This window comes from Eschrichtius robustus, chromosome 13 (genome assembly GCF_028021215.1).
Source record: "Eschrichtius robustus isolate mEscRob2 chromosome 13, mEscRob2.pri, whole genome shotgun sequence".
Taxonomy (NCBI): domain Eukaryota; kingdom Metazoa; phylum Chordata; class Mammalia; order Artiodactyla; family Eschrichtiidae; genus Eschrichtius; species Eschrichtius robustus.
This window is the reverse complement of record NC_090836.1, coordinates 86,106,899-86,127,017: the sequence shown is the minus strand read 5'-3', so window position 1 is coordinate 86,127,017 and position 20,119 is coordinate 86,106,899. Positions and strand designations below refer to the sequence as shown.

Below are 20,119 nucleotides of genomic sequence, written 5' to 3'. Positions count from 1 at the left end.
GCTTACGTGCCTAAGGACTGGGTCCTCAGCTCACTGAACACTGTCACCTGAATCGCCCATCAATTTATCACATAAGGCAATCGAAAAATTCCAGGTGTATCTTCCCGTAAGGATCCGGCCTGTTGAACTGGAAAGCTAAAAGTAAAGGCGTGTTAGCATACGGTATTTGTAGGGGTGGGATAGGGAGGATGGGAGGGAGATGCAAGAGGGAGGAGATATGGGGCTATATATGTAAGTATAGCTGATTCACTTTGTTATAAAGCAGAAAGTAACACACCATTGTAAAGCAATTATACTCCAATAAATATGTCAAAAAAATAAATAAAGGCGTGACAATTGCCCTTTGACCCACGTCTCCCATAGGTCGCCTGCTCCTTTAAATAGTGCGTTCCCTGGGGTGCCACTTGATAAAATTTTCTCTGAGCGCTCCTTGAGAATTCGCCAGAGGCGGCTGGAAGCTCCAAGGTCTCACCTGCCCAGGTGTCCGCGGCCCTCGGGGAGCCACCCTGGCCTGGCACCTAGGGGTGGGGTCCCCGAAGTCCCATTGCGGTGGGCGCAGAGGCTGCTGCCAGAGCGTACCCTCCTTTCCCTTTCGCGAGACGCTGGGTGCCGGCGGGGGCCGACACCTGCCAGACGCCTCTAATCCCCTTAGGGCGCCACGCCCGCCGCGCGCGGTTTGGGAATAAGTGAGCGCAGGGCGCGCAGGTGAAGCTCCGGCTCCGGCTGCGAGCCGCGGAGCCGCCAGTTTGCGCGCAGGGCCCCGGCAACCGCGCGGCCATGGCCTCAACGCGGGACATCGGCACCTTCGTGGTGTGGGACTACGTAGTGTTCGCCGGGATGCTGCTCATCTCGGCCGTCATCGGCATCTACTACGCCTTCGCGGGGCGCGGCCAGAAGACCTCCAAGGACTTCTTGATGGGCGGCCGCAGGATGACCGCCGTGCCCGTGGCGATGTCCCTCACCGCCAGCTTCATGTCGGCTGTCACCGTCCTGGGCACCCCCTCCGAGGTCTACCGTTTTGGGGCCATATTCAGCATCTTTGCCATCACCTACTTCTTTGTGGTGGTCCTCAGCGCGGAGGTCTTCCTCCCGGTATTCTACAAACTGGAAATTACCAGCACCTACGAGGTACAGGGTGAGGGAGGGCCCGGGGAGAGGTGATGGGGTGAGGGGAGTACTTTTCAGGCTCCTGGAGGGATTTTCCTGGGGGCAGACTCACCACCACCTCCAAGTCTCTCCCCGTTCATATCCATCACCTCTTCTGCCCTCCCCTTTTGGGGAGAGGTGTCCTGTAAAGGCGGAAAAAAAACCTTGGGACTTAACTTTCATGAGCTCAGGGGGAAAAGAGAGGCTCCAGAGTAAACGGAGTTATTTGGACTAGTGCTCGGTAAGGCCATTTCTGCTTTAACATCTTTGATTCCAAGTCAAGGGGAAAGATTTTTCAACTTATTATCTTGGGGAAGGGTAAGTCTAGCTCCTCCTCCTTGAAAGGAATCCCCTCATTCCAGGTCCTCGGTCCACTCACTTTTCCAGGAAGTACGGGTACTCTTCCCTCCTTCCGTCTCCACAAACATGCCTCCCACGGAGAGTCAGGCACCCACATGGTTAAGGTTCTGAATCTCGTGTTTGAGACCAGATTCCATGGTTACTAGCTGGGTAACCTTGGCTGACTTATTTAACCGTTTGTGCCTCTTTCTTAATCTCAAAATGGGAATAATTATACCACCTACCTCATCTGGTCGTTGGGGGGATTAAATGAGATGATGCAAGGGCAGCGTTTAGAATAGTGTCTGGCACAGGGTAAGTGCTGAATAAATGTTGACCATAAGTATTGGGCTGATGGTGGTAGAGGTTGTTCCCTTGGGATCACTAGGGAAATTTGGCTGCAGAGTTCTTAAGCATCTCTGCCTTCTCTCTCTGTGGAGAGATGATTAAGGGAAACCATCTTTCCAGTTGCACAGGTCCCCTGGTTATAAATTTTCTCAAATTGTCTGCCGGGAAGGGCTTTGCAAAGATAGTGTGAATGTTTGGCTGAGTTTAAAGAGCTGTTGAATGGGAGTGTCAGGGGAGGATAAAAGTTTAGGGGAGTGGTCGGGCCCAGTTCCATGAGCTCCGTGGACAAACCTGCAGAAGTGTTCTCTCTAATAGACCATTATCCACGGACCCCGAGCCTCATTCTCAGCAGCCACCTTGTCCTTGAGTCCACGTAGTGTTTGCCCCAACCCAGAGCCACTGGATGGTGGTTTCTTAGTGAGACTGGTTCAACTGGTGCTGGGGACGAGCCCCAATGGCACCACAAGTGTTGGTGACAAACTGCCTGGGCTCTAGTGATGTCATTGCAGGGTGAGGTGCCCTTGGTGCAGCATGGCCTTCTTTGCACTCTGGTCATTGTGTTTGAGAGCGTTTAGTCATCCCCCCAGAAGTGAGCAGGGTAGAGTTTCTTTGTTTTGCTCAAAAGTGACAAACTGATTAGCCCAGACAAACTCAGTCTTAGGTCTTTTTTGTTGTTGTTGACCCTTATAATGTTTTGAAAAAAATTTAATTTAGCATTTAATGATGATGAGAAGTCAAATAAAATTCCAGATTCTGACTTCTTTTGAAACTTAAAAGACTAGTGACACTGGGCTCACATTCCCTGTGGCAACAGGAACCCCAGTTTACAGCCGTTGCTCTCATTCCCTATTAATTTCTATATTGAGGTCTCTTCATTGTATCTGCATGGTTACTTTCTTATGGTAGAGAAATCTATCTACATTTAGGTCTTTATCAAAAATGCAAAAGGGAAAATGGAAAGGACTGAAGGGAGTTCTTGCTTTGAGGGAGATGTCAGAGGACATATTTCTTAATGGATATAAGAAATATCTCAACCTGGTAATATATGAACGCCTGGCTGATCCAGTTGGTGTATTTTACCTGACGAGATCTGTAGGCATTTTGAGTCCGTGAGCTCTGATCTGTAGTTAACCAACTCCAAAACCCAGAAAGGGTTTGAAGAACCTGGCAAGAGGACTTCAGTCCCCATAGGTGAATGCTCCTCTCATAATCACTGACCTGTGCCTCTTCGGGTCAGCAACATTAACTCAACCAGAAACAGATTTCCCACACGTTTGCAGGGGTGGAGGCTAAGTTAGCAGGGTTCCAGCTAAAAATGGCAAAAAGCGAACGTTTACTGAATGCTTAATACAGGCTGGGCGCTGGGTTGCCTGTTTGACGTACATTATCTGACTCAATACTCAAAATAATTCTTATACTGTGAGAGCCCCATTTTGCAGACAGAGATTCCGAGTAAGTTAAGCTACACAAGAGAGCCTGAAGCAAAATGGACACATGCCTAGAGGCTGTGTAGTGGTGCATACTGGCTGCTTCTGAAGGCTCCGGTGAGTGTTATAACCCTGAGCAGAGCTTAGAATGGTGCAGGCAAAAGGGACGTGGTGCAGGACTCAAGGGGTTGTGGACACACTGGCGGTGTCCACGCCTAGCGGATGCCAGGCCACTGGGGACAGGGAAGTTAGGTAACATGCTATGTCCCTGGCAGTTGGTCATGGGAAACACTTTCTTGTGGCATATTTTGTTTGTTTTATGCTGAGAGATGGAATCAACTATACAGAATAAGAAGTCCAGCATTGAGATACCCTGGCATTCTTGTGCAAGTATGAAATCTTTCCCTAGTTCCAGATTGCTAGCTACAATTGGCTGTGCAGAAGCATTTGTGATATCTATTTATCACTGCCTTCAAGGTGTAGTCCTGATAGGTGTATAGCAACTTCCAGATTCACAGAGAAGAAATATGCAGGAGCCCAGCTGCATTCACCGTTTCTTCAGGATGTTTCTGGATTCAGCAAAATCAATGTGTTTGAACTACGTTGCCCAGACTCTCTCTCTCTCTTTTTTAAAAAAATTCAATAGAAATCTTAGTGTCGCTAAGTTATTCGAAGTACTGAGGACTATGAGAGATCTCAACTGACTATAGGTGTTACTGAACCAAACTTGGGTCCGCTCGTCCATGCGCAGTAAAGCCAATCTACTGACACCAGGTTGCGGTGGAGGAAAGTGCAGCTTTTATTATTAGTCTGGGGCAGCTAATGATAAAAAAAATCCTGAACTCCCCAGTGGGTTTTAGGGAAGCATTTTTAAAGGCAAGGTGAGGGAGGGGAGTCGCAGAGTATGTGACCACCTTGTGCAAAATTCTCTGATAGGTTGGTCGTGAGGTAATAGGGCAGTGTCACAGGGGTTAACATTATCAATCCTCAGGCTCCAGTAGGTCTGGGGCTACATGCTCATGGTCATCAAGTAATTAACTTCTTCCATTTGACGGAGGTTTTAGCATCTGTAAAACAACTCAGGAAATGTGCATCAGATACTGTTATCTTGGTACTTCGGGGAGGAACTAAAGATTCTGTGACTGCCATATTGCTGATTTATTGTTTGAATTGTTACTAGTTCTCCTGGCCCATCTGCTCCTTTGTCACTACATCCTCACACCCTTTCAATCATTAATTCTTGAGCCAGGCTTTTGTGACTCAGGGGAGGCCTGGAAGACTACAGCTTTTCTATAAACAAGAGGCAGGCAGAGGACGTGGGGACAGGGGTCTGTCCCGGGAAGGTACCATAGGGTCCTGCTTGGTAACATAGACACCTACTGTTATTCTGTAGTTTTGTCTAGAAATCCTAGAGCTATTCTCTGAACCTACTGATCAGTGACTTGATCTTTAGGTATTTCTTTAGCAGCCCAGTATCTGAGATGGACAAAGACTGCCCCTGCCATTCGGTAAACAAAAGATGTTGTGGCCACCAAGCCATCAGCCACTGCAGCTGCCCCCCATGGTGCACCCTGAGGGGAATCCAGGATGGAGAAAAATAGGATACTGGCCCTAGGTAGATAAGATGTATATGAAAGGAAGGATTTCAGTAAGCTCAGACTCTTGCATTTTCCCATACACAGAAAAGCACTAAAATCATTAACTTGAGATGTCAGTTCTTTGTGATTAGCAGTAATCTTTTGATGTTCAACTACATGTTCTGTTTTGTTTTGTTTCCCAGCAAATACTCCTATATATCCTGGCTCCTCCCTTACCTCTTTGGAACAGTCCCTCGGAGCTGTCTGAGAGGCTGCCTCCCTGGGCTATAGTCCTCAGTGAGGCCTCAGAATAGAACATAATTCTCAACTTTTAGGTTGTGCACTTTTTTCATTTGACACTGAGTTAGTGATAGAATTCTTGGTTCTGTCTTGAGTTAGTATTGTGAGAGGGGAAAATATATATGTATGTATATATATATATATATATATATATATATATTTGTTGTTGTTGTTGTTCTTCAACTTGATACATTCTTACCTCCATCACGTTTTCCTCTTCAGTTTTCTTTAGTCTCCAGCAGTATGGATACACATACCTAGAAAAGGCAAAGACTTCTCTGTCAATTCATGTACATTTATTTTTAATAGAGTTTTACTAAAACAACTCAGAAGAAATAACACAGCTCTGTTCCCATGCTTCAAGACACTTCTTGGGTTTTCTAAAAAGTCTTCCAAAATAGACTTGGATGATTTCGACTCGTGTAATTCACTGAGATTCAAATTCTCAAGGCCTATGGATTTGGTTACCAGCTTCTTAACGTCTTAACTCTTAAGTGAACAGTTTACAACATTTGTCCATCCATTTACATCATTTGATAGTCTCCAAAATCCTGCAAAGTTAAGTGGGGAAAGAACGATTACTATGATCCACATTTTCAAAAGGAGGAAATTGAGATTTAGAGTGTCCCAAACTCGCGGAGTCAAGAGTAAGGCTGGAACAAGGGCTGGAACTCTTGCCCCAGAGCACTCACTACACTGCATTGTATGTTCTTTACTCATCAGTTATTTTAGGAGGCCCTATTATGTGTCAGTGCCACTCACTCACTCTGGATGAATCTTAGACACGTGGGCAGTTTTCTTGTTATTTTGAATAGCAGAGTGGTTAGGTGCACAGAGTTTGGCATCAAATGGTCCTAGATTTGCATTGTGTTTCCAACAATTATTAGGTTGCAGCCTTGGTATTCTCTCTGTGCCCCAGTGTCCTGGTTTCCAACATGCACTTATGCATAGTAGCTGCCTCGTGGAGTTGTTGGGAGGACAGGGCATGCAGCAAATACTCTATAAATGTTAGCTGTGATTATGAAGCAAAAATACCTGGTGTCTTTTCCTCTGATGTCAGTTTTTCCTTCCTCATTTTTTCTGCTATATGAAAAGACTACTGTCAGCCTTAGAATTCTCTCTATATGTAGTAATAATATTCAAGTTAAAGAATGTCTTGGACCCCAGCTTCCTTCCAGCTCTAAAATCCTAGGATTCTAACTCTGTAATACCTTATGATATATAATATTGGAGATAAGCACACTACTGACATACCTCGGAGATATTACAGGTTCAGTTCCAGACCACCACAATAAAGTGAATATTGCAATAAAGCGAGTTGCATGAATTTTTTGCTTTCCCAGTGCATATAAAAGTTATGCTTACACTATGCTGTAGTCTATTAAGTGTACAATAGCTCTATGTTTAAAAAACAATGTACATACCATAATTTAAAAATACCTTATTGCTAAAAAATGCTAACCATCATCTGAGCCTTCAGCAAGTCGTAATCTTTTTGCAATAGTAACATCAAAAATCACTGATCAGAGATCACCATAACAAATATAACGATAATGAAAAGTTTGAAATATTGCAAGAATTACCAAAATGTGACACAGAAACATGAAGTGAGCAAATGCTGTTGGGAAAATGGAACCGATAGACTTGCTTCACGCAAGGTTGCCAGAAACCTTCAATTTGTAAAAAATGCAGTACCTGTGAAGAACAAAAAAGCAAAGTGTAATAAAATGAGGTACAAAAAAGCAAAGTGTAATAAAATGAGGTATGCTTGTATATTATAAGATATCGCAGATGTCACGCTTGGCTCTGAACAGAAACTTACTTAGGCTGATTTAAGTTAAAATTTTTTATTGTGAGGATATGGGAGTAGCTCATAGAATAGGGGGAAAAGCTGAGCAAACAGACTTTGAAAAGGACAGAAACGAGGGCAGCCTCTTCAGGCCACCCTGTCAGGATCAGTCTGCTTCTGCTCCAATCATTTTCTGTCTTTATATCTTGCCTCTAAGATTCAAATACCCATTGAGAAGAGAAGCTGATTGGCTGAACTTGGGTCATGTGACTATCTTTTGGCCGAGGCTGGACACCTTGATTGACAATTACACCACAGTTGCCTAAAGTGGGAAAGGGTTGATTCCCTAAGTGTATCAAAGGAAATGTATTGGGTAGATACCAAGAGAAAGGGGAGGACACACTTTGCTCATTCTAAAAATGCAGAATATAATTCCATTGGTATGACATTCGGCAAAAGGCAAAACTCGTAGGGATGGAGACCAGGTCAGTGACTGCCAAGGTTTAGGGGTGAGAGGAGGGTTTGACTACAAAGGAGCAAGAAAGGAGAAACTTCTGACGGAGTTTCCTGTGGGTGTTGGAGCTGTTCTGTGTTGAAAGCCATTGAACAGTACTCTGAAACAAGGGTCAATTTTTCTCTATGTAATTTAAAATAACAGTGAAATAGGAATGCAGAATACGAATTAGTTATGAAGTTGCTTTAAATTTCTAACTCCTTTACTTCTTAAGCTGCTGGTTTTTAAAAAGTGTCCAGAAGTTTTACATATTAACCATTTTTCCTTTTTTGGAAACAGTATTTAGGACTTCGATTTAACAAATATGTTCGTCTCTGTGGAACAATCCTCTTCATTGTTCAAACAGTAAGTAGCCCTTAGTTCATTTATTTTCTCTTTTTTTCATGTACAATGTTTTTAAACAAGGCATCTGCGTCAAGCTTATTCGGTAAATACATGAAAGATAAAAAAGAGATGTTGAAAATAGGAGGAAACAAAAAAGGAAAAACACTTGTCACTACATAGCATTAATCCTTAAGATCATTAAACAGTGTTTCAGCAAATGCATTACTTCCTGGGAAAACAGAATGATTTAAGTAAACATGGAATATTATATTGATCAAGCAACAGTTATGTTACTTTAGGAAAGTATGCTTTTCCCTCTCACACCTCCCTCTGTCCCCACCAAAGTGACAGTAAGGGCATTACTGAGATGACAAAGATATTTGAAGGAACTGTAGTAGCTGATAGTAGGAATTGTAATAAAGGGAAAACAAGTTGTATGTTTCATAGTATTTTGCAACATGTTAAGCAATATATTTAATAGGAAAAATTAACTGACATAGGAAGACATTAGGAAATAATTTTCTTTGTTTGAAAGCATACTTTAAAAAATGAATCAGTGCTCTCTTTTAAAAATCAAACTGTAAAACCCAATTGATGTACTCACTGATATAAAACAACAAAATCATGCGCTCTGGAGGAGTTTTTAAAGCCAAGTACACAATCCAGTACTTCAAGAATACGCAAGTATAGATTTACTGCTTGACACAAATGGAAAGCAAAGATTTGCCAAGCAATCAGTGACAGAGAATGCTTCCCACCCTTCATCCAGGCTGCTGGAGGCTTATCACGATCATTGTCACGTCATTTAGACCTATCTTCCTCTTGGCAGCTAAGTGCTTTAAGAATGAGTTTGATAATGGAGGTCCAGGAAGGAGTTTTCATTCTCAACCGTTTTTATAGTTCCATTTCTCCATTCAAAAGCTACCCAGGCATTTGCTACAGCAGGACAGAGTGCCTTTGCAATTATTTAACTCGACTCCATTTTACATCTTTGTAAATTACATAACTTAAATTGTATCTGTCCTTAACACTTGCAGTATAAAAGGAAAGAGCCCTCTGGGGTCTGGTAGAGATTCTGACACAGAGCTGAGGCTGGTAGCTCGCATTCAACAGCGGAGTTCAGACACTCTTTGGATCATCGTTAGAGGTGCCAACAGAAATGAAAAAGTGGGGACAAATGTTAGGAAGGTGGCCTGTGGTCACATTTTCAAATCTTTAACTTGGACAAAATAATGACTGTGAAAAGCTAGTTCATTCTTGCAAAAAGAGGGGAGCTTTAGAATCTGCTATTTGAAAGACTTACTTCCATAGATCACTCATGCAATTTAATCATTCAACTACTATATAACATGTTTTTTTCATATGTTTTATACAGTAATCATAGAATTAGCTTCTATGTATTTGGAAGATCAAATGCAATGAAAATGGTATTCTGAGAAAAAAGAACATATTTATCTTACTCGCTATTGTACCCCAGATTAATAAATATTTGTTAAATGTATAAATGAAAAATAATAAATAATATTAAAAAGGTAGAATAGAATTTCTGTTGGCTTTCAGGAAATTTTAGGGCAAATTTACACTTTTGTTTAATTAGTGGTCATGCAAACTTTTACAAACAAGTTTCCACAATTTTCACTGTTTTCCCAATTAATTATGCAGTGATTAACAACAGCTTGAAAGCATATGAATGAGGAAGCATCCCCTTTTAAATTTGTATTCTTTCTCTCTTTCTAATCGTTCTAGATCTAGGAAAATTGATTTCAAACTTGATGTATCAGTGACTATCCGCACTAAGCACAACATGAAAAGTCTGTATTTTTACACAAAATTGGTCATAAAAGATTTTTGTGACCTATGACCACACCACAAATGGAAAAGGAGAGTCAACTTCACTTAAATAACATTTTTCAAGTTACAAGCAAATTTTATTAAGTATATTGAAACTGCAGTTTTAATTCATAATTAAATTTATAGAAAAATATCAATATTTCATTTTGTAATTCATACCATTTATTTGGTTTTCTTTTTTTCCCCTAGATTTTGTATACTGGAATTGTTATTTATGCCCCTGCCCTGGCTTTGAATCAAGGTACGTTTTAGAGTTACCAATATGTCACTCACATTTGGGGGTTCACTTTTAACAGACCTTATTCTATCTTTGGGGAGATGGGGAGGTGGAGGAATGCTTCCAGGAACCTGCATCAGCTTGAGGCGGGCCAGGTGGGTTCAGTGTCTACAGTAGCAGCTTCTTTGGGTTCCTGGATCATAGCTTCAAAAGGTCTGTAGACTTCACTGGGCGGTGTTTCTCTGGGATGTGCCAACAAGCCATTCTCCATCCCTTCAGAATGAACGCCCCCTGTAGTCAAAATCATGAAAGACTGCACTTCCTCCCTTTGTGGCTATAACTTGGAGCCCATCTCCAAGGGGCTTCTGTGTTATTCAGCTCAGACTCGGTCCCGTTGTAAAATCTGGCAGGGAGAGAAACTTTTCTTCTCCCCATTTCTAGTGTGGTCCAAAATACAAGAAAAAGAGATCTGTGTGATTTGAAACATCAGATTGCTCCTAGTGACCGAAGGACAGATGGCTATAGTATCCCTATAAACAAATGTGTGATGAGTGTAGTGATCAACAAATTACTATATGCTCTAGATTTGGGCAGAAAATAGCTGTGAAACTGAGATTGTTTATTGTGGCAAATGTGTGTGTTAGTCATACCTTCAGAAGGCTTCAGGGGAACTCTACATTCTCTGAATTCTTATCAATCAGAAGTGAATTTATCTCTGAAACTTCCTTGTAAAATGGACAAGTGGACTCTGTGATGGGAAGAATGTGGTACAGTTCCTCAAGTTAATATAAAATGGACAGACAACCCCAAAGAAAACAAGAAAAAAAAAAAAGAAAATGAAAAACCCCAGCTAACTCCACATTCTAATTTCTTGATTTCATAATACATAGATAATAAAGTACAACAGTATTGTTACAAAGAAGAACTCCACTATATAATGTGCTATTGAATTCTGAATGTCAGGCATGTTCCATGTCGATATTACCAACATCATGGTTGGATCACTTCATATGTAAAGAGCTGAACTATAAACTTCATAAGTTACCTATTGGCTTTAAGTGTAACTAAAGATGTTGGCTTTAGAGTTTTAAAGTGCAGTTCTGGGGATAAGAAAGCACTGCCTTCAGTGCTTCAAGAACTCTGTTCTTATCAGTTTATTGAGCCACTCCTTAGGAGTAAATTAGGATCCAAGGACTGCATTTTGACCATTTGAGTATCAGTTGTGTATCGTACTGTACCAAGGGAGTAGACACAAGCGTAGACAGGGTACTTGGTGTGCAACAGATGCTCCGTAGAAACTTGTTTAGCTGAATTGGAACTTAACATTCTCTAGATACAATTTTTTTTAACTTTTTTTTTTTTTGATTACGGAAAACTTCAAACATACACTAAAATAGAATAGTGTATTGAGCCCTAATGGACCCTTAACTCTACACTAATAATTATCAACTCTTGGTTTAATTCACTTCCTATTTCCCTCACTAGATTATTTTGCTGTAAATCTGAGATATTTTATCATTTCATCTGAATTCCATATGTCTTTTACCTACTTTTCTTTTCATTGAGGTATAATCAACATATAACATTATATTAGTTTCAGGTTTACCATAATGATTCAATATTTGTATATATTACAGTGATCACCACAGTAAGTCTAGTTAACATCCATCATCATACAGTATAGTTACAAAATTCTTTTTCTTGTGATGAGAGCTTTTAAGATTTGTTCTCTTAACAACTTTTAACATGCGATACAGTATTATTAACCATGCTGTACATTACATTCCCATGACTTATGGATTCCATGACTGGACGTTTGTACCAGGATGTGTGTTTTTTGTTTTTTTTTAAATAAATTTATTTATTTATTTTTGACTGCATTGGGTCTTTGTTCCTGCGCACGGGCTTTCTCTAGTTGTGTTGAGCGGGGGCTACTCTTCGTTGTGGTGCGCAGGCTTCTCATTGCGGTGGCTTCTCTTGTTGCGGAGCACGGGCTCTAGGCACGTGGGCTTCAGTAGTTGTGGCACGCGGGCTCAGTAGTTGTGGCTCGCAGGCTCTAGAGCGCAGGCTCAGTAGTTGTGGTGCACGGGCTTAGTTGCTCCGCATCATGTGGGATCTTCCCGGACCAGGGCTCGAACCCGTGTCCCCTGCATTGGCAGGCGGATTCTTAACCACTGCGCCACCAGGGAAGTCCAGGATGTGTTTTTTAAACACAATTGTACCTTTATCATTTCTAAAACATTAACATTAATACCTTACTGTCATCAATATAAGGTCAGTGTTCAGTGTTCAGATTTCCCTGATTTTTTTTTTCAGTGTTCGTTAGAATCAGGATCCAGATAATTTTATGTAATTGTAATTAGTTCATTTGTCTCTTACATTTCTTCCTTGCTTTTTAAAATCGAAAACCATATTTTATTGAGATATATTGTAGCTTATGTACATTAAAATGCCCAGAACCTAAGTGCACAGTTGGATGAGTTTTAACAATTTTGTGTACTTGTGTGACAACAACCCAACTCAAGATACACAATATTTCTATCATCAAATCCCAGAAAATTTTTTTTGAGTCTTTCTAATGAATCCCCCCTTCCATTCCAAGCAGCCAGTTTTTATCACCATAAATTAGTTTTCCCTGTTCTTAGATTTTATATAGTGCCTTTTTGCATCTGGTTTCTTTTGCTCAACAAAATGTTTTTGTGGCATTCATTCATGTTGCTACATGTATCAGTAGTTCATTCCTTTTTATTGCTAGCATTTTATCATATACATCTACGAAAATCTGTTTATCCATTCTGTTGTTGATGGATGTTGGGTTGTTTCCAGTTTTAGGCTATTTTGAATTAAGACTGCTAAGTGCATTCTTGTACAGGTTTTGTTTTGTCTTGCTTTGCTTTTTGACACACGTTTTCATTTTTAGTGGATGAATACCTGGAAGCAATATACAGTTAAATACACACTATTCTGACCCAGCACAGGGTAGGTGCATGTAAAAAATTTAAGAGAAACTGCCAAATAGCTTTTCTAAGTGGTTATATCATTTTGCATGCCCGCCCCACAATGTGTGAGAGTTGCAGTTATTCTGTGTCCTTGCCAGATTTTGTATTTGTCTTTTCGATTGTAGCCATTCTAGTTGTATGATCTATTATCTTATTGTGGTTTTAATTTGTATTTTTCTGATGACTGTTGATGTTGAGTTTACTGGCTCATAGAATAATAAAATGAATACAAAACAGACAAATAACCTAGCAAAAAGTCGGCAAAAGACTTGACCCGTCACTTTACAAAAGCAAATATTCTTCCAGTCCGTTACATAGCCTATTTATCCGTTTACCCAGGCGTTTTAAAATTTCTCTCAGTAATGTTTCTTAGTTTTTGATATTGAAGTCTTGTACATATTTCTTAGATTTATTTCTAGATAATTGATGTTTTTTATGCTATTGCAAATGGTATTGTTTTATAATATCATTTTCTAATTATTCATTTGCAAGTATGGAAAAATACAATTGCCTTCTTTTTTTTTTTTTTTTTTTTTTTAATGTCTGAAACATTTATATTAACATATTTCCATACAAATAACCCAATGAAAGTTTAGTATTAGTTGTTTTGTTTGTTTTTTTATACTGCAGGTTCTTATTAGGCATCCATTTTATACACATCAGTGTATACATGTCAATCCCAATCGCCCAATTCAGCACACCACCATCCCCACCTCACCGCAGTTTTCCCCCCTTGGTGTCCATATGACAATTGCCTTCTATATGTTGATCTTCTATCCTGAGAGCTTGCTAAATATATTTATTAATTCAAGTAGGCTTTTGGCATATCCCTTATGATTTTCTTGTTGTTTATGAATAGAGACAGTTTTACTACTTCTTTTCCTATCTGCATGCCTCTTATTTCTTTTCTTTGTCATAATGCACTGTTAATGTAGAAAATTATATTGATTTTCAAATGTTAAACCAATTTTCATCCTTGGGATAAATCTCACTTGGTCATAATGTATTAACCTTTTTACATATTGCTGGATTTGATTTGCCAATATTTTGTTAAGGATTTTTACAGGTTATGAGGAATATTGGCCTGAAATTTACTTTTCCTTTAATGTCTTTGTCAGGATTTTGGTATCAATTATACTGGCTTTATATGATTTGGGAAGTGTTCCCTCCTCTATTTTCTGAAAGAGTTTGTATAAAACTGTGTATTTCTTTCTTAAATGCTTGAAAGAATTCACAGTGTGGGCATCTGGGCCTGATATTTGTTTGTTTTCGTAGAAAGGTTTTGGTATATGGATTCAGTTTCTTTAATAAATATAGAGTTATTCATATTTTCTTGTTCTTGTTGAGTCATTTTGGTGAACTGTATTTCTTGTGAACTAGATCTAGAAGCTTTCTCAGACTTCATTTCAACTTTTTGGAGAGACTATTCCATATGCAGTTTTCAACTCTTTCGAGTTAATACCAAAGAGCGCAACTGTGGGATTATATGATAAGAATATGTTTAGTTTTGTAAGAAACCACCAAACTATCTTCCAAAATGGCTGTTACCATTTTGCATTCTTTTTTTTTTTTTAATTTTTATTTATTTATTTATTTTGTTTATGGCTGTGTTGGGCCTTCGTTTCTGTGCGAGGGCTTTCTCTAGTTGCGGCGAGCGGGGACCACTCTTCATCGCGGTGCGCGGGCCTCTCACTGTCGCGGCCTCTCTTGTCGCGGAGCACAGGCTCCAGATGCGCAGGCTCAGTAATTGCGGCTCACGGGCCCAGCTGCTCTGCGGCATGTGGGATCTTCCCAGACCAGGGCTCGAACCCGTGTCCCCTGCATTGGCAGGCAGATTCTCAACTGCTGCGCCACCAGGGAAGCACCCATTTTGCATTCTTATCAGCAATGTATGAAGGAGTTATGTTGCTCCACATCCTTGCCGGTATGTGATGTTGTCAGTGTTCCAGATTTTGGCCATTCTAATAAGTTTCTTGTTTTCATTTGCATTTCCCTGATGACATATGATGTGGAGCATCTTTTCATATGCTTACTTGCCATGTATCTATCTTCTTCTGTGAGGTGTCTAGTAAGGTCTTTGGTACATTTTAAAATCAGGCTTTTTTTTTTACTGTTGAGTTTTAATATAATTTGGAGAACAGTCCTTTATCAGATGTGTCTTTTGCAAAATTTTCTTTCAGTCTGTGGCTTATCTTCTAATTCATCTGATATTATCTTTCACAGAGCATATGTTCTTTAATTTTAATGAAGTCCAGCTTATCAATTATTTCTTTCATAGATTGTGTCTTTGATGTTGTATCTAAAAAGGCAACATCATATATAGGTCTATGAGCCATCTTGATTTAATTTTGGTGAAGGGTGTAAGGTCTGTGTCTAGATTCATTTTTTTTGCATGTGGATGTCCTGTTGTTCCAGCACCGTTTGTTGAAGAAACTATCTTTGCCCCATTGAATTGACTTTACTCTTTGGCCAAAGATCAGTTGACTTTAATTATGGGGGTCTATTTCTGGGCTCTCTGTTCTTTTTCATTGATCTATTTGTCTATTCTTTCACCAATATCACACTCTCTTGATTATTCTAGTTTCGTATTAAGTCTTTTCTACTTTTCATTTTTATTTTTTTATTTTTGGCTGCATTGGGTCTTCGTTGCTGCGTGCAGGCTTTCTCTGGTTGCAGTGAGCAGGGGCTGTTCTTCATTGCGGTGCACAGGCTTCTCATTGTGGTGGCTTCTCTTGTTGTGGAGCACGGGCTCTAGGTGCATGGGCTTCAGTAGCTGTGGCTCGCAGGCTCTAGAACACAGGCTCAGTAGTTGTGGCACATGGGCTTAGTTGCTCTGCAGCATGTGGGCTCTTCCCGGACCAGGGATTGAACCTGTGTCCCCTGCATTGGCAGGCGGATTCTTAACCACTACACCACCAGGGAAGTCCTCATATTAAGTCTTGAAGTCAGGTACAGTCAGTTCTCCAGCTTTGTTCTTCTCCTTCAATGTTGTGTTGGCGATTCAGAGTCTTTTGCCTCTCCATATAAACTTTAGAATCAGTTTTTCAGTTCTCCACAGTTTGTCATTATCCACAAAATAGCTTTCTGGGATTTCCATTGGGATTGCACTGAATCTGTAGATTAAATTGGGAAGAACTGACATCTTGACAGTATTGAGTTGTCCTATTCATAAGCATGGAATATCTCTCCACTTATTCAGTTCTTTCATTTCATTCATCAGAGTTTTGTAGTTTTCCTCATATACATCTTGTATATATTATATTTTGTTAGATTTATAGCTAAGTATTTCATTTTGGGGGGTACTAATGTAAATGGAAACGTGCTTTAAATTTCAAATTCCACCTGTTTTTTGTTGGTATATAGGAAGGTGATTGACTTTTGTTTATTAACCTGTATCCTGCAAACTTACTATAATCATTTATTAGACCTGGGAGATTTTTTGCCAATTATTTCAGATTTTCTACAAAGATGATCATGTCATTTGTGAACAAAGAGAGTTTTATGTCTTCCTTCCTTCCTTTGTACCTGATCTTAGTGGGAAATCTTTGAGTGGCTCACCATTAAGTATAATGTCAGCTGTAAGTTTTTTGTAGATAATCTTTATCAGATTGAGAATGTTCCCCTCTATTTCTAGTTTATTGAGAGATTTTATCATGAATGCATGTTGGATTTTGTCAAATGCTTTTTCTGCATCTATTAATTTGATAATATGATTTTTCTTCTTTAGTCTGTTGATGTGGTGGATTCCATTAATTGATTTTCAAATGTTGAGGCAGCCTTGCATATGGTGTTTAATTCTTTTTATGCTCTTAAAATTTGATTTGCTAATATTTTGTTGAGGATTCTTGCATCTACATTCATGAGAGATATTGGTCTGTAGTTTTCTTTTCTTGTAATGTCTTTGTCTGGTTAGTATTAGGGTGTTGCTGGCCTCATAGAATGAGTTATAAAGTATTCCCTCTGCTTCTATCCTCTGAAAAAGATTGGTATGATTCCATCCTTAAATATTCAGTAGAATTCATCACCCTCTGGGCCTGGGGCTTTCTGTTTTGGAAGGTTATTAATTATTGATTCAATTTTTAAAGTAAATATAGGTCTATTCAGATCATCTCTTTTTTTCCTGTGTGAGTTTTGGCAAATTGTGTCTTTCAAGATATTGGGTCATTTCATCTGGATTTTCAAATCTGTGGGCATAGAGTTGTTATCCTTTCATTAAAAAAATATAATATGCCCCTTTACTTCTTAAATAAATGGTAACAAATTATGTAGACTTTTCTCTATCTTGGCCCCATTTTAACACGCACAACTTGCCTTTCATGGACTGGTAGAATAATGTGTTTATTTGAACCATGACAACAAGTATCCTATGACCCCATTCAGTCTGGGTAACTACCTCCCAATATCAAGCGGTGTCTTAGCTTAATTACAATATAAATGCTTTTTCATGTATTTGATTTAGCCAATGTTGGATACTGTATGGTGCCTGAGGGTAGAAGCCAGGTCTATTTAACTCATCAAATAAAGTTTTAAACTCCATTTGTTTTGGTACATTTTTTGATATTTGGACCTAGTTTATGGCAAGTGGGTGTAGAGGTAGGTGCCCAATAAATGGTATAGCTTCCCCCTGATGATTTTTTGAGAAGTGCTTATATATGTTTCATAGTTACACGTGCATTTTCTTTTCTTCTACAGTCACAGGATTCGATCTTTGGGGTGCTGTAGTGGCTACTGGTGTGGTCTGCACATTCTACTGCACCATGGTATGTCAAGAACATTATTTCTCCTTTCACTCTACACACTTGCTTGGCAAAATTGAAAATTTCAATCGTTGCATGCTGCCATCTGGGTTCTTCATACCTGCCTCCCACAGTATAACATTTTTTGTAAGGAATATTCAGTCCAGGGTAAAATTTGATCCTTTGTAGGACATTGATCATAACTGATATTTTTTTCTTTCGTTTGAACCATGCCGTGGTCCCCAACCTTGTCTCCTAATTCACTCTCACTGTTGCTGTGTTACTATAGCTGTGCTCATAATATTCCTCAGCTTAGAAACCTGAGATAACTTCCCATTGCCTTTAGGCAGGAGCAACAGTCAAAATATGTAAGAACCAGTATGGCATGGGCACTGATATTATCATGGATGCTGATCCTTAGCAGTGGTGCAAGTCTTATGCAACCCCTGATATTCTAGGTCTTAATCTTTTAGTTGCTCAGTGTTTTGGAAGACAAGGTCCTCAAGGAGGGGCTGGTTCAGGGACTGGAGGGGGACACTTGGGAAGTTTGTGGCGGTGGCTAATACAAAACAATTTTAGTTTTTTCAACAACTGGTATGTCCTTCTTTGTGCATACTGGTTGAATTTCAGCCCTACCTATAGGATAAAATCTATGATATTGCCATTTGCAATTTGACTCTGAATTTTTTTCCCAACGATATTCCCACACCACTCCACGGCACTCCAAAATATATATCTGGCTGCCCTCAACATGCCACATATTTTAACCTCTCTAAGCTTTTGCCCATGCTATTTTCTCTATTGGGAGGACCTTACATCTTGGACTCTGCTTATATTTGAAAGTTTGGTCTAAGCATTACCTTCCTGACTATCTCCCTTGGGTGCACTTCTTGGCCAAGATCCATGTTTTCGTTATCTTTGTCCAGCATGGTGTATAAGCATGTAGATGCTTAATAATATCTGGTAGAAGCATTAATCCTAATGTACTTTCCCCTCAAAGGGTGGTCTTAAAGCGGTTATCTGGACGGATGTTTTTCAAGTTGGGATCATGGTGGCTGGATTTGCATCTGTGATTATACAGGCTTCATTGACTCAAGGTGGAATCAACACTATTCTAAATGATGCCTATAATGGAGGAAGATTAAACTTCTGGAAGTAAGTTGCTATTTACTTCTTGGTTAATAGAACATTCCTTTGGTTTTTTTCTGTTAAAAAAATCTCTTGGCTGAAATAGTAAGTTTACATTAGAAAACAAACCAACCGTTAAGGGTGTGGTACAAAAATTTGAAGCTGGGAAGTTAATGTGTAAGGAGTTTCCACCAGGTCTTTAAGGGGTTAGTCAGTTGGTAGTTAGCTACATGGAGCTGAGGATGGTGCTTCCTCCTGAGAAGGGATTGATAGCAAAAGAGTATTTTCTTCCAGATATTAAAGTCTGGCATAGGTTGAAAGGTGTGGGTAGGGAAATAAGGGAAGATATACTAGAGAGAGAAGAAAAGGAAACCTCTTAAGAAAAAAACACTAAAAGACAGTGATTCCATTTTGACAGTTCTTTGTTTCAAGCAGCCTAGAGAATTTCTCTTTTAATATTACCTTGATAATGTATAGTATATTATTATTATGCTACATATATATGTGTGTATTATATGTGTATAAATGTTAAATAATGTACATTATATAATATTAAATATTATTTCTTGAAATTTGACTAGAAAAGTTACAGCTGATGCCTCAAGTCTCAGTATAGCATAAGATATAACGTCTTCAACAACTATTTAGTTTTCTTAAAGAAGGCTAATGGAGAAAATAGATATTTCATCACAAATATATCACACAATTTTAAAAAATATTTTAAGCACCTTCTCTTTGGGATCAATAGTGTCTTCCTTGTACATCACATTCAACGTGCAGGGGGGGGTCATTTTGACATAGACCAACTTATTTTCTCTTTCAGCAGCCCTGTTCTGAGATAAGCAAGCAGAAATCATTGGCAAAAGGAAAGAAAATCATTTTGCACTTGGTGGCTCTCTTCCAGTTTTCTGAAAATAGGTGCTAATGTATGAGAAGAACGTCAGAAATTGAACAGGGTCAATGTGTTAATTTGCAAGAATGAATTACAGTGAATCAACTTCAGCTGTTCTCAATAGTTTTTTTTTTCTTTTACCTCAAGATTCAGATTCCAAGGAAGAGAGCCCCCAGTTGGCCTAGCGTGGGCATGATTCCATCCTGTAGCTAGTGCAGAGCAGAACATTTTGATTGACCACCATTTAGACTATTTAATGGAGAAATGGTATAGTTTCCCCAAGGCAAACCTAGGTTGCTGTTACCAGAAGAAGGGGGAGTGGGTACCAAGAGGCAGAAACAACCAGTGGCCACTTGGGAGACTTGGATTACTCCCAAATCTCTTCCTAGTCAGCTAGGTTGAGGGGAAAGGGTGTGGAGTCAATCATTTTTCTGTAAAATAACTGTCACTTTATACAAAGAGTACATACATTGCTGCATTGAAACGATAACTTATACATCAGTAAGAGATTCTAAAAAGTAAAAGATTAGAC

The 20,119-nt window shown here is 39.5% G+C and overlaps 1 protein-coding gene across 1 annotated transcript in view; it reads left to right on the top strand.

The window, feature by feature from the left end:
- The first annotated feature begins 777 nt into the window (after nt 1–777).
- The window catches only part of SLC5A8 (solute carrier family 5 member 8), a 54,558-nt gene continuing 35,216 nt past the window's right edge, over nt 778–20,119 (top strand). The window contains exons 1-5 of the mRNA XM_068560824.1: nt 778–1,128; nt 7,720–7,785; nt 9,805–9,856; nt 17,524–17,591; nt 18,568–18,722. Coding sequence (XP_068416925.1) covers nt 778–1,128; nt 7,720–7,785; nt 9,805–9,856; nt 17,524–17,591; nt 18,568–18,722 — 692 coding nt within the window. The remainder of the gene's footprint in view (nt 1,129–7,719; nt 7,786–9,804; nt 9,857–17,523; nt 17,592–18,567; nt 18,723–20,119) is intronic.